The sequence below is a fragment of the Hyla sarda genome, chromosome 1 (genome assembly GCF_029499605.1).
Source record: "Hyla sarda isolate aHylSar1 chromosome 1, aHylSar1.hap1, whole genome shotgun sequence".
NCBI lineage: Eukaryota > Metazoa > Chordata > Amphibia > Anura > Hylidae > Hyla > Hyla sarda.
In genome coordinates, this window is record NC_079189.1 from 348720343 (window position 1) to 348736030 (window position 15688).

A 15688-nucleotide genomic window follows, 5' to 3' on the forward strand; every position below is an offset into this window, starting at 1 on the left:
GTCATGGGGGACATGGGGGGCGTCCCCCCTGGGCGATATGCCGGGATGGCTGTTGATAGATAGATATCAGCCGTCATCCCGTTCCGATCACCGTGTCCGGAGACGCGGTGATCCAGGAAAGCTGCGCCGTAAATGGCTCTGTGCGCTAAGCACTTCTTAGAAGCGCTGTACATTTAAGGCGCATGTCAATAATGGGAGGGGTGTTGGGTGGGGACTTTAGGATGCCAATGCGCATGTGCAAAGTAAAAACAGCATATGGTTTCCTGTATGGAACCGTATACATGTGCGTTTCCCATTGACGTCCATGTTAAAAAAAAAGTATGCAATTGCAGTACAGTTTTTAAACCGGTGACAAAACCGTGGTCAACTAATTTGCACATGCACATTTAGCATCCTTAAGTTCCACCCAATACCCCTCCCATTAAAAATGGACAAAAATTTGTATTTTTTTATTATAAAAACGGATGGAACCGTATGCACTTTTAAAACAGTATACAGTTTAAAAACACATTCGGTTTACTTTTTCCCATACGTTTCCATCCGTTTTTTGCCATATAGTTTTCTTTAGAAAAACTGATTGGAAACAGTATGGCAAAACCATGGTGTGAACGAGTCACGGAGAGCGTGTGAAGCAGAGCGGCGGCGGCGGCGGCGGGCGGCTCCGGTGCGGTTTCCTGTGCCGCTGCTATAGTAACAGGTAGCTCCGAGGGTTCACTAAAGTGTAATGATGAGCAAGGAGCCGAGCCGTAAATATTTCATGAGGGGGCGTGTCCCGCGGAGACAGAGCTGCTCATTGGCTGAACAGCTGGAGGCGAGGCTAAGGAAACCGGAGCCCAGCTGCGCTCAGCTATGAGAAGCCCGGGGTAGCTCCTGACTGCTCAGCTGCGGAGCAGTCAGTGTGTGAGGGGCTGCAGCCCGAGGAAGGAAACCTCGTCACCGGTGAAGAGCGGAAAATGGCGTTTGTGAGTAATGGAATAGAGAGAGAGGCGGACGAGGTACGACCACTATGTGTCTGTCAGTGTGTGCGTCCGAGAAATCTCCATATATGTACGTGTTTTCAGTAACCAGGATAGGTGCAGTCCCGCAGCTCACAGGTTAATATTGGCAGCTGAATGAGAATGGAGCAAATGAGCTGTCACACAATAATGTCCCCTGCATTTCCTCCCGCCACTCTGTACTATGGAGCTGTGTGCGTAATGATGGGCACATGGGGGCTAACAGGTGGCATCTAGGTGTTGCGGATGTGGTTACTATGGCAATGGCCAACTCGTGCACTCGGATGGATCGCCAGGCACTATGTGCCAACCCCATGGCCATGACTCTAGTATAGGTGAGCTGTCTTCTGACGATCTGGTCATGGTAACACATAGGAGCCGAACATAGAGATGGCATATCCTAAACCCTTATCAAAAATGGCAAGAAAGCAGAGTAGGCACTGGCCATAAGAGCGTGTTACGGATGGCCACCATTATTTCATCCCAGCAAAATATATCATCATGGATTTCCTATGTGCTCCTCATATAGGCTACGAAATCCAGGGAAGGAGCAATGCTGCTATGGTGTGCGCAATTCTATATAATGCAAAGGAACAGTCTGATCCACAGGTGTATGCTACCATGTATATTATGTAAGCTATGCCTAGAAGACATGATGGGTTCCTGCATGGCAACCTGTGGCGCACAAGGGTTCCTGCATGGCAACCTGTGGCGCACAAGGGTTCCTGCATGGCAACCTGTGGCGCACAAGGGTTCCTGCATGGCAACCTGTGGCGCACAAGGGTTCCTGCATGGCAACCTGTGGCGCACAAGGGTTCCTGCATGGCAACCTGTGGCGCACAAGGGTTCCTGCATGGCAACCTGTGGCGCACAAGGGTTCCTGCATGGCAACCTGTGGCGCACAAGGGTTCCTGCATGGCAACCTGTGGCGCACAAGGGTTCCTGCATGGCAACCTGTGGCGCACAAGGGTTCCTGCATGGCAACATGTGGCGCACAAGGGTTCCTGCATGGCAACCTGTGGCGCACAAGGGTTCCTGCATGGCAACCTGTGGCGCACAAGGGTTCCTGCATGGCAACCTGTGGCGCACAAGGGTTCCTGCATGGCAACCTGTGGCGCACAAGGGTTCCTGCATGGCAACCTGTGGCGCACAAGGGTTCCTGCATGGCAACCTGTGGCGCACAAGGGTTCCTGCATGGCAACCTGTGGCGCACAAGGGTTCCTGCATGGCAACCTGTGGCGCACAAGGGTTCCTGCATGGCAACCTGTGGCGCACAAGGGTTCCTGCATGGCAACCTGTGGCGCACAAGGGTTCCTGCATGGCAACCTGTGGCGCACAAGGGTTCCTGCATGGCAACCTGTGGCGCACAAGGGTTCCTGCATGGCAACCTGTGGCGCACAAGGGTTCCTGCATGGCAACCTGTGGCGCACAAGGGTTCCTGCATGGCAACCTGTGGCGCACAAGGGTTCCTGCATGGCAACCTGTGGCGCACAAGGGTTCCTGCATGGCAACCTGTGGCGCACAAGGGCTCCTGCATGGCAACCTGTGGCGCACAAGGGCTCCTGCATGGCAACCTGTGGCGCACAAGGGCTCCTGCATGGCAACCTGTGGCGCACAAGGGCTCCTGCATGGCAACCTGTGCCCCGCACAAGGGCTCCTGCATGGCAACCTGTGCCCCGCACAAGGGCTCCTGCATGGCAACCTGTGCCCCGCACAAGGGCTCCTGCATGGCAACCTGTGCCCCGCACAAGGGCTCCTGCATGGCAACCTGTGCCCCGCACAAGGGCTCCTGCATGGCAACCTGTGCCCCGCACAAGGGCTCCTGCATGGCAACCTGTGCCCCGCACAAGGGCTCCTGCATGGCAACCTGTGCCCCGCACAAGGGCTCCTGCATGGCAACCTGTGCCCCGCACAAGGGCTCCTGCATGGCAACCTGTGCCCCGCACAAGGGCTCCTGCATGGCAACCTGTGCCCCGCACAAGGGCTCCTGCATGGCAACCTGTGTGTCATCATTTGCACAGTGATTCTCTCTGGTCGCCACGCAGCAGCTGCTCTTCCAGATCTGTTTCGAACAAAGTAAATCACAAGGGATGGAAATGTGTTTTTTTCCAGCAGATAACGCATGTAACCCGTAATAATGCGGAATCATTTGGGAGCAGTTTGTCTTCTGATCACAGTTGTCAGGGTGATGTGACACACCGGAGAAGTAATCATACATATTGGGCATTGCTGGCCATGTTAGATACATACAACAATATGCTCTGTGCTTTTCTCCCTGAGAACATGTACCAGCCTTGCTTTTTAATATTTTTCTTTTTGGTGTTCATCCAAGTAACAGCCATATGCATAAATAAAGCATACAAAATGCATTACATGGAAGTGGCTGAGATTCTAAATGCTTTCTACCAGTGCTTGACTGAAGCTATAATAAAAGTATATGCAACCTCATAATATACTATATGGTTCCAAGTATTCTGACGCTTACACATTCTACCAGCAGGAGCTTTTAGGGCATTTTAAATTCATAGGTGTTAATTTGGAGTTGGCTCCCCTCTTTAAAGTTATAACAGCCTTCACTCCTTTAGGAAGACTTTCTACCAGATTTTGCATGGTGTCCATACATCTAGAAGGAGCCTGCGGGAACACCCTGACTTGGAGAGTTAAAGGAGAACTCCAGAATATAAAAATTGTCCCCCATACTACCGGCAGTAAAAAAATAAAGATGTACATACCTTCCTTTGCTCCCCCGGGGCCTCAGGTAACCGGCTCCGGTCTCAGCCGCGATCCTCTTCCTGGTTGCTGGTGGTCGGCGAGTCATACTGCACTCAGCCAATCACCGGCCGCAGTGAAGTCCCCACTTGGCTGGCGATAGGCTGAGCGACAGTGTGACGTTTTCGGCCCCAGCAGCAGGTGCCGTGTGGTGAAGAATTTTGTGTCTTGAAGCGTTCTCACACTGCCGCTCAGCCTATCACCGGCCGAGTTGGGACTTCACTGCGGCTGGTGATTGGCTGAGCACAGTGTGACTCGCCGACCACCGGCAACCAGGAAGAGGATCGTGGTGGAGACCGGAGCCGGTTACCGGAGGCCCAAGGGGAGCTAAGGAAGCTATGTACATCTTTATATCTATATATATCTGCCGGCAGTATGGAGGACCTTTTTTATATTCTGGAGTTCTCCTTTAAGGAGATTGGCACCTGACCTAAAAACCCTTTTACACTGCCCCCTCCACATGTTTCGCTACAGATGTAGCTTTATCAAGAGGCAAGGGGGCACTCTTGATAAAGCTACATCTGTGGCGAAATGTGGAGGGGGCAGTGTCAAAGTGTTTTTAGGTCAGGTGCCAATGTCTTTACAGGGGTACTCCATTGGAAAACTTTTATTTTAAATCAACTGGTGCTAGAAAGTTAAACAGATTTGTAAATTACATCTATAAAAAAAAAAAAAAAAAAAAAAATGTTTACCCTTCTTCCAATACATTTTATGGGCTGTATACTACAGAGGAAATGCTTTTCTTTTTGGATTTTCTGTCACAACCACAGTGCTCTCTGCTGACCTCTGCTGTCCATTTTAGGAGCTGTCCACAGCAGCATATATTTGCTATGGAGATTTTCTCCTGCTCTGGATAGTTCCAAAAATGGACAGAGATGTTTGCAGAGAGCACTGTGGTCATGACATCAGAGAAATCCAAAAAGAAAAGCATTTCTTCTGTAGTATACAGCCCATAAAATGTATTGGAAGGGTAAACATTTTTTTTTTTTTTTAATAGAAGTAATTTACAAATCTGTTTTACTTTCTGGCCCCAGTTAATTTAAAAAAAATTTCTACGAGAGTACCCCTTTAACTCTCCAAGTCAGGCACCTTCATATTGGTAATTTGACTGATATACTTTAGACTGGCTGGTCAGAATTGTCATCTGTACACAGGACTATATGGCACTTGTATATTTTAAACAATCACAGTGTGTGGGATAAATACTTTACTTTTAACAATCACATTTTTTAGGTGTATGGGAAGAAAGGGTAATTTTTGGATCATCTGATGATCTATAGGAATATTGGATTGTGATTAACCCTCCATATACCGGTCTCATCATTGTCTACAACATACATCCAGGAGAGCATTTGTGAGGGTAGGCACTGATTTTGGACAAGATGGCCTGGCTTAGGGTGAATTGATACCATGTTTGCGAGATCCGGCTGGGAAGTTTCGGACTGACGCCAAATCGCGTTCATTTAAATGTGCCGACCAGAGTCAGTGACTCCGGTCGGCTCATTTCTGCCCCGTATCCGATTTTCATTCCGGCTACAAAAACCGGTTACAGGGCAAAAATGAGACGACCGGAGTCACTATCCCACAAACATTGTGTGAATGCACCCTTAGGCTAGGTTCACACTACGATTGAGCTTTGCTAAAGGGAGATCTGTCACTCCACCTCTTGAAAGGACGAGTTGCGCGTAGAGAAAAAATACAGCATGTTCTATATATTTTTAAAATGAAGGACCCCAATTAAGTCAATGGGATCTGGTAGTGTCAGTTGTGCAAAGGGTCCATTTGGCTCTGTGTGGAGCCGATGGACACTGAATGGGTTATAGCACACTGGTGGTGTGCCCATAGCCCACCAATCTCCTTCTGTAGTTCATTTCAAGTGTGTGCGGGATGAGATTGAGGTCAGGGCTCTGTGTAGGACAGTCAATGGACCTTGCTTTGGGTAGCGGGGTACAGCCTCGCTGGAACAGAAAAGGGTTTCCCCAAATTGTTCTGACAAAGTTGGAAGAATACAATTTTTTTTTTTAAATGTTTTGGTATACTGAATTCAAGAGAAAATAAATTGTTTGCAAATCAACTGATGACAGAAGTAATTTACACATCTGTATAACTTTCTATTTCATAATCCTAAACCATCCAGTACTTATCAGCTGCTGTATGACCTGATGATAGTCTTTTGAGTCATCAGACAATGTTCACTCTGCTGCCCCCCCCCCTCTTTTCACAGCAGTAGCAAATGGCTATAACAAATCTCTATGGCTATAAATGGAGATGAGCGAATTTACAGTAAATTTGATTTGTCACGAACTTCTCGGCTCGGCAGTTGATGACTTTTCCTGCATAAATTAGTTCAGCTTTCAGGTGCTCCCGTGGGCTGGAGAAGGTGGGTACAGTCCTAGGAGACCCTTTCCTAGGACTGTATCCACCTTTTCCAGCCCACCGGAGCACCTGAAAGCTGAACTAATTTATGCAGGAAAAGTCATCAACTGCCGAGCCGAGAAGTTCGTGACGAATCGAATTTACTGTAAACTTGCTCATCTCTAGCTATAAACTGTTCCTGAAGTGGGGATGAGGATGATGGATGATTCCTCTGGAATTCACTTTACTTATACTAAGGGGCCTAGGCTAAAACCTGAAAATCATGCCCTTGGGATTATCCATCATCCACTAAAGTTTACAGTTGGCACAATGCAATCATGGTCGGTACTATTCCTTCACCATTTACCATACCTAGACTGTCCATCAGACCTCGCAGGTAGAGAAATTGGATCTGTCACCCCACAAACCAAGTTTTCACTTCCCTAAAATGCAGTGGTGGCATGCCTTACTCCTCTTTATCCTATGCTTGGTATTAGATTTGGTGTAAAGCTTGCATTCATTTGCTTGGCATTGGAAACACATGCCATGAAGGTCTCAGCGCACAATTTTTGGGCTGATTTTAAAGGGGTACTCCGGCCCTTATACATCTTATCCCCATCCAAATGATAGGGGAAAAGATGTCTGATCGCGGGGGTCCCGCTGCTGGGGACCCCTGCAATCTCTCATGCAGCACCCACTTGTGTGAGCTGCACGCAGCACTGGAGGCTGAGTCTCAACGTCACACGAGGGCAGAGTCGTGATGTCACGCCCCCTCCCGTAGGCTTGCATTGAGGGGCGGAGCGTGACGTCACACGGGGGCGGAGGCGTGACGTCACATCCGGTGGTCACCTGTAATCAGTCCCGGAGCGAACACTCTCCGGGGACTGATTACAAACGGGGTGCCGCGTGCAAGATCATGGGGGGTCCCCAGTGGCCTTTGGATATAGGATAAGATGTCTAAGCACCGGAGAACCCCTTTAATGCTATCAAACCCAGTATATTTTGGAACTATGCAGTTAAGTACAGCCTTGGCAACTTTTTTTGCACTATGCATCTCAGCGTTCAGATACCCTGTATTAGGACTGGGCGGTATACAGGTTCATACCGAATACCGAAATTTTTGTGCTGCACGATATGAATTTTTCCCATACTGCAATACTGGTTTGGCCCCTCCCCCTTGGGAATGAATTACCAGCCCAGCTGTCACCACATCAGGTAAATAATCATATGTGACCCGCCAGCGCTGTTCTGCTCCACCCCCCAAATCATGTTACCCGCCAGTGCTGTTCTGCTCCCCCCCCCCACCCCCCCAATTAATTATCAGCCCAGCGGGGTACTACTCACATATGTCACCCACAAGTACTGCCCTCCTCCTCTTTGTGGCGGGCCGCCAGCGCTGGAACTCTATACTGTACACCAGTGTCTCCAACCTGCGGACCTCCAGATGTTGCAAAACTACAACTCCAAGCATGCCCGGACAGCCAACAGCTGTCCGGGCATGCTGGGAGTTGTAGTTTTGCAACAGCTGGAGGTCCGCAGGTTTGAGACCACTGCTGTACACTGTATCTCTATGCCCGGGCTGCAAAAGGTAAACAAAATAAACTAACTTACCTACGTCGGCCTCACGCTGTTCCTGGGGACTGGAACGTCTGACAGCCGTCAGCCTATCACCGGCCGCAGCGATGTTCCGCCCTGGCCAGTGATAGGTTAAGCGCACTGTCATGTAAGAACATCGCTGCGGCCGGTGATAGGCTGACGGCTGTCAGACGTTCCAGTCCCCAGGAACAGCGTGAGGCCGACGTAGGTAAGTTAGTTTATTTTGTTTACCTTTTGCAGCCCGGGCATAGAGATACAGTGTACAGCAGTGGTCTCAAACCTGCGGACCTCCAGCTGTTGCAAAACTACAACTCCCAGCATGCCCGGACAGCCAACGATGGGAGTTGTAGTTTTGCGACATCTGGAGGTCTGCAGGTTGGAGACCACTGGCGTACAGTATAGAGTTCCAGCGCTGGCGGCCCCCAACAAAGAGGAGGAGGGCAGTACTTGCGGGTGACATATGGGAGTAGTACCCCACTGGGCTGATAATTAATTGGGGGGGGGGAGCAGAACCACACTGGTGGGTAACATGATTTGGGGAGGGGAGCAGAACAGCACTCGCAGGTAAAAGGATTTGGGGGGGGGGGGGGGGGGAGAGCAGAACAGCGCTGGCGGGTAACATGATTTGGGGGGGGGGGGGGGGGTGGCGAAAGAATTACCGTGGAACCACCATAAGTTACAAAAATGGCGTGATACACATATTTGGTCATACCGCCCAGCCCTACCCCGTTTTGTGACTTTACGTGATGTCCACTTGAGGGTTTAAGTTGCTGTGGTATCTAAACACCTCCTGTTTTCAGTAACCTCACAATTGATAGTAGAAGAGCTGAATTTCTGTGCTTTCAAAACAGATATTGCTTGAATACAGAGTCCCATAAACTTAAGTGAAATTTTGCAAAATTTAAAGACCTTCTGGAATGCAAAGTTTCTGTGGTGGAAATTGCGCTGTGGGAATGAGACAGTGGAATTCATATTGAAGATAATGCACTCTAAAATTAGCAGAATTTCCAAATGGCGTTTTTTGGTGGAAATCCCACACAGAAATTCCCCCCTACGACTGCTGGATCCTAATGGGGGAGGAGGAAACTGTGTGCTCCCGTACCCCAGCTGGTCAAACAGTGACTCCAGACGGGTCATTTTTTTCCCCGTATCCGGTTTTCTGACCTGACCTAAAACCGTATATAGCGGTCAGAAAACCACAGCTGGGGACCCCCGTGATCTCCCTGCTGCACCTGGCATTTGTTTAGAGCGTTGGGTGCAGTGCCAGAGGCTCGTGACATCACGTCCGCGTCCTACTCGTGACATCATGGCCAAGCCCCCTCAATGCAAGTCTATGGGAGCGGGCGTTGGCATAGACTTGCATTGAGGGGGCGTGGCTGTGACTTCACGAGTGGGATGTGACCGTGACGTCATGAGCCTCTGCCTTGCATTGCCAGTCATCTTGCATGGAGTGAAGTTCACACCAGATGTCTGGGAGTCCCCAGCGGTGGAACCCCCACGATCAGACATCTTATCCCACTATCCTTTTGAATAGGGGATAAGATGTCTAGGGACGGAGTACCCCTTTAACCCCTTAAGGACCAAGGGCGTACCTGTACGCCCGTGGGAATTTCGGTCCCCGGGCGGGGATCGGGCCGGGGTGACGGCTGATATCTATCAGCAGGCACCCCGTGCAAATGCCCAGGGGGGTCATTAGACCCCCCCCCCCATGTCGGCGATCGGCACAAATCGCAAGTGAATTCACACTTGCGATTTGCGCCGATTCCGGGTCATACGGGTCTATGGTGACCCGGTTTCTCGGAATAGAAGGGGAATCGCGGGTGTCCTAGACACCCACGATCCCCCTGTAGCGATAGGAGTGAGGTGGCAGGGTTGCCACCCCTTCTATCTCTGCTATTGGTGGTCTAGACGCAACCATCAATAGCAGATCGGGGGCGGAGGGGTTTACTTTCGGTTTCTCCGTCCTGCCCACCCACAATAGGCGGGGCAGGACGGGGAAACTGACAGGGACTGGCGCCGAAGATCCACTTACCCATGGGCGACGGCAGCGGGTGACGATCGGCGTAAGAAGAGGACCGCGACGCAGCTTCCTGGATCCAACGGAAGCCGGTGAGTTACTTAGCAACATCTGGAGGGCTACAGTCTGAGACCACTATAGTGGTCTCTAAACTGTAACCCTCCAGATGTTGCAAAACTACAACTCCCAGCATGCCCAGACAGCAGTTTGCGGTCTGGGCATGCTGGGAGTTGTAGTTTTGCAACATCTGGAGGTCCACAGTTTGGAGACCACTGTGTTGTGGTCTCTAAACTATAGCTCTCCAGATGTTGCAAAACTGCAACTCCCAGCATGCCTTAACAGCAAACAGCTGTCTCTGCATGCTGGGAGTTATAGTTGCGATCCCTCCAGCTGTTGCATAACTATATCTGGTTGGAAAATACTGAGTTAGGTAACAGAACCTAACTGAAGGTTTTCCAACCAGCTGTTGCAAAAGTACAACTCCCAGCATGCACGGTCTGTCAGTACATGCTGGGAGTTGTAGTTTTGAAACAGCTGGAGGTTTGCCCCCCCCCCCCCCATGTGAACGTACAGGGTACATTCACACTGGCGAATTTACTGTAAATTTTCTGCTTCAAGTATGAGCTGTGGCAAATTTTTAACCGCAGCGCAAACTCCTAGCGGTAAATTCACTGTAAACCCAATGTACCCTAAAAACACTACACTACATTTACACCCCCTTACACTGTCCCCCTAATAAAAAATAAAAAAACGTATCGTACGGCAGTGTTTCCAAAACAGAGCCTCCAGCTGTTGTAAAACAACAACTCCCAGCATTTCCTGACAGCCACTTACTGTCCAGGCATGCTGGGAGTTTAGCAACAGCTGGAGGCACCCGGTTTGGGAATCACTGGCGTAGAATACCCCTATGTCCACCCCTGTGCAATCCCTAATTTAGTCCTCAAATGTGCATGGCGCTCTCTCACTTCAGAGCCCTGTCGTATTTCAAGGAAACAGTTTAGTGCCACATATGGGGTATCTCCGTACTCGGGAGAAATTGCGTTACTAATTTTGGGGGCTTTTTTTCCTTTTACCCCTTATCAAAAAGAAAAGTTGGGGTCTAAACCAGCCTGTTAGTGTAAAAAAAAAAAAAATTTTTTTTTACACTAACATGCTGGTGTTGTCCTTTACTTTTTATTTTCACGGGAGGTAAAAGGAAAAAAAAAAGACCCCCAAAATTTGTAACGCAATTTCTCCTGAGTATGGAGATACCCCATATGTGGGCGTAAAATGCTCTGCGGACGCACAACAAGGCTCAGGAGTGACAGCGCACCATGTACATTTGAGGCCTAAATTGGTGATTTGCACAGGGGTGGCTGATTTTACAGCGGTTCTGACATAAACCCCAAAAAATAAATACCCACATGTGACCCCATTTTGGAAACGACACCCCTCACGGAATGTAACAAGGGGTATAGTGAGCCTGTACACCCCACAGGTGTTTGACAAATTTTCATTAAAGTTGGATGGGAAAATGAAAGAAAAATTGTTTTCACTAAAATGCTGGTATCACCCTAAATTTTTCATTTTCACAAGGGAAAATAAAAAAAGCCCCCCAAAATTTGTAACCCAATTTCTTCTGAGTAAGAGCATACCCCATATGTGGATGTAAAGTGCTCTATGGGTGCACTACAATGCTCAGAAGAGAAGGAGCGCCATTGGGATTTTGAAGAGAAAATTTGTCCGGAATTGAAGGGCACTTGTGTTTACAAAGCCCCCATGGTACCAGAACAATGGACCCCCCCCCCATATGTGACCCCATTTGGAAACTACACCCCTCATGTAATGTAATAAGGGGTACAGTGAGCATTTACGCCCCACAGGTGTCTGACAGATTTTTGGAACAGTGATCCGTGAAAATGAAAAATGTAATTATCCATTTGCACAGCCCACTGTTCCAAAGATCTGTCAAACGCCAGTGGGGTGTAAATGCTCACTGCACCACTTATTAAATTCTGTGAGGGGTGTAGTTTCCAAAAGGGGGGGTCACATGTGAGGGGGGGGGGTCCACTGTTCTGGCACCACGGGGGGCTTTGTAAATGCACATGGCCCCTGACTACCATTCCAAACGAATTCTCTTTCCAAAAGCTCAATGGTGCTCCTCCTCTTCTGAGCATTGTAGTTCGCCCGTAGTGCACTTCAGGTCCACTTATGGGGTACCTCCATACTCAGAAGAGATGGGGTTACAAATTTTGGGGGGTATTTTCTGCTATTAACCCTTGCAAAAATGTGAAATTTGGGGGGAAGCACACATTTTAGTGAAATTTGTTTTAATTTTTTTTTACATATGCAAAAGTCGTGAAACCCGTGTGGGGTATTAAGGCTCACTTTATTCCTTGTTACGTTCCTCAAGGGGTCTAGTTTCCAAAATGGTATGCTTTTTTTTTTTTTTTTGCTGTTCTGGAACCATAGGGGCTTCCTAAATGTGACATGCCCCCCGAGCAAAATTTGCTCTCAAAAAGTCAAATATCACTCCTTCTCTTCGGAGCATTGTAGTTCGCCCGTAATGCACTTCATGCCAACTTATGGGGTGCCTCCATACTCAGAAGAGATGGGGTTACAAATTTTGGGGGGTATTTTCTGCTATTAACCCTTGCAAAAATGTGAAATTTGGGGGGGAAACACACATTTTAGTGAAATTTGTTTAAATTTTTTTTTACATATGCAAAAGTCGTGGAACACCTGTGGGGTATTAAGGCTCACTTTATTCCTTGTTACGTTCCCCAAGGGGTCTAGTTTCCAAAATGGTATGCCATGTGGGTTCTTTTTGCTGTTCTGGCACCATAGGGGCTTCCTTAATGCAACATGCCCCCCAAAAACCATTTCTGAAAAACGTACTCTCCAAAATCCCCTTGTCGCTCCTTCGCTTCTGAGCCCTCTACTGCGCCCGCCGAACACTTTACATAGACATATGAGGTATGTGTATTACTCGAGAGAAATTGGGCTACAAATTCAAGTATAAATTTTCTCCTTTTACCCCTTGTAAAAATTCAAAAATTGGGTCTACAAGAACATGCGAGTGTAAAAAATGGAGATTGTGAATTTTCTCCTTCACTTTGCTGCTATTCCTGTGAAACACCTAAAGGGTTAAAACACTTACTGATTATCATTACTGATTACTGTCATTTTGAATACTTTGGGGGGTGTAGTTTTTATAATGGGGTCATTTGTGGGGTATTTCTAATGGGAAGACCCTTCAAATCCACTTCAAACCTGAACTGGTCTCTGAAAAAAAGCGAGGTTCAAAATTTTGTGGAAAATTGCTGCTGAACTTTGAAGCCCTCTGGTGTCTTCCAAAAGTAAAAACACGTCAATTTTATGATGCAAACATAAAGTAGACATATTGGAAATGTGAATAAAAAAAATTAATATTTTGAATATCCATTTTCCTTACAAGCAGAAAGCTTCAAAGTTAGAAAAATGCTAAATTTTCAAATTTTTCATCAAATTTTGGGATTTTTCACCAAGAAAGGATGCAAGTCACCACAAAATTTTACCGCTATGTTAAAGTAGAATATGTCATGAAAAAAAACAATCTCGGAATCAGATTGATAACTAAAAGCATTCCAGAGTTATTAATGTTTAAAGTGACAGTGGTCAGATGTGCAAAAAACGCTCTGGTCCTAAGGTGTAAAATGGCCTGGTCCTTAAGGGGTTAAGCACAGAGCCTGACATTATTGGCTGACAATCGATTAGTTGAGAACTATTTTCATAATCAATTAGTTGCCGATTAACAAGTAGTTTCAGCCTTAATAGGTTTGCATGCTCACAACTACAAGCCATTACAAATATGACCATATAAGGTTCTCATATTCAATTATGTTTACTTTGGATTGTTCATGATGAAAAGCAAAGTTTATCGCGAGCCTTTACTCTGCCCAGAGCTATTTGCATGATATTGCTATAAATAAATTACATTATCACATGTTGTAAACTTTTTTACAGCTACGGTATTAGGGTAAGCCTTTGATAAAGGTACAGCGAGTACATCTTGGCGATTACAATGTAGCATGCGAAAGCTATCTTTAACAGGTGACATACAAGATCCGCCGTGTGTTTTATAAGGTGATGATATAACCTTCACACAAGTGTACTGGGCAGTGTATGCTACCAGATTTTCTTGAACAGTAAGGTGGAGCTGTACAGTGAATGACATCATCTTTAGACAGTACTTCTCGGAAAGGGCAAAGGTTGTCAGAAAATTCTAAGGAGTGGCAGTATTTTATACCTAGTCTCCTGGCTGTGCAGATAGAACTATTAACTAGTTGTATGCTACGGTGCTTTATAATCTATCGGCAGCACAGATATTGTTAGGATACTGGTAAACATAACTTTGTTTTATTTTTTTACATGACTTGTTGACATGCTTTCTCATATTTTAAACCTCCTGGATACGAAAGGTGTCTAAAACACATCTGCACTGAAGGCCAACTTTCTAAAACAACTGTACAGCATACTTTTGGGCTTGTATGATGCATAGGTTCTCCAGAGTAGCCCCCACATTTTATTTTTGGCCCTGCATTGCCACCAGTGGATATTCAATATACACACTAGTAAAAGAGGAGTATTCTGTTGCTTTACCTAAGATAAGTCAGGAGAAGTAGAACTTTCGATTTCATTTCTGACTAGTAACATTTCGACCTCTGTAAACACAAGGAAAGAAGTTTTCAGAAGCAATGAGAGAAGAATTTCACATACCTAAACATTGCATAGAATGCAGTATGGCAACCAGGATTGCAGGGACCAGTAAGTGTCATTGTCAGTGTCACCCACACGACAAGCCTGTACAACAAGTTAGTGCAGGTGATACTGATGACAGATACTTTCATAATTGGGGGTGTGGGGGTTGTGTTTTTTTTATCAGTGGGGAATTGGAGGAAATTCATAAAGACCTGTGCTGAGGAAAAGTTGACCAGTTGCCCATAGCAACCAATCAGATCACTTCTTAAATTTTCCAGAGGCCTTTTTAAAAATGAAAGAAGCGATCTAATTGGTTGCTATGGGCAACTGGTCAACTTTTTCTCTAGACAGGTTTTGATGAATCTCCCCCATCGTCCTTTAACGCACACTTTAGTGGGGAATTTTCACCAAAATATGTGTAAACATGGCTCAGGACCACAATTCCCTACAAGCAGTGCATCACATTGACAGAACACAGTATAGCCCCATGGACAAACCATGTTTAGATGCCATGGTAACTATTGACTGTGGCGACTTCCATTTGCATCACTTACGATTTGATTGCAAGCTGTCATGACAACGGCCCCATGTCGGCCATGTGTAGGACTTAAATGTGTTTACTTAAATGCACCATAATAACTAAATTGTATTCAGGGATCTGTTGCTCCCTGAATGTTTTCATTACGGGAAAATGTCTTTTAGATCTTTTTTTAAAGCAATATAACCACATCAGTCTTATAGATTTAATTCTGAAAATAAATATATTACCAGATTTAAATGTACTGTATGTGTGTTTTTCTGAGCTAGAGCTTGAAGAAAGTTTAAAGCCACTCTGCTGCCGGCAGCAGTCTATTGTACCTTGTTCTGAGGCCCCTTCTTAGAGCGGCTTAAAGTTCTAATATTAATCAGCAGCTTATAAAGCACATGACTGTAATCATAGATAATGTACTGCTAACCTAACCCTGGTACATACATGGTTCACAGGGTGAAAAACAGGCTTTGCATTATTTGATCAGTTCACGTTACTTGAATTCTTGAATCCCATACCATATATATTTTGTGTGCATGAGGAATACGTAAAGCCTTTGTTTTTGCAGATAAACATATAAATAGTTCTCATGTGCTTCAAGGTTTTTTCTTACCACAAAACATTTTATAGTATTTGGACAAGTGTGTTGACTGAATGGCAGGACTCTGTTTGTGTTGAATGCTCTATGAAGTACTGTAACTGTCTGGA

General features: G+C 46.6%; 1 protein-coding gene across 1 annotated transcript in view; it reads left to right on the forward strand.

Annotated features, from left to right (window-relative positions):
• Positions 1–798: 798 nt before the first annotated feature.
• TTC39B (tetratricopeptide repeat domain 39B) overlaps positions 799–15688 on the forward strand; it is a 170674-nt gene continuing 155784 nt past the window's right edge. The window contains exon 1 of the mRNA XM_056521134.1: positions 799–995. Within this exon, the coding sequence (XP_056377109.1) occupies positions 954–995 (42 nt within the window). The 5' untranslated portion in view covers positions 799–953. The remainder of the gene's footprint in view (positions 996–15688) is intronic.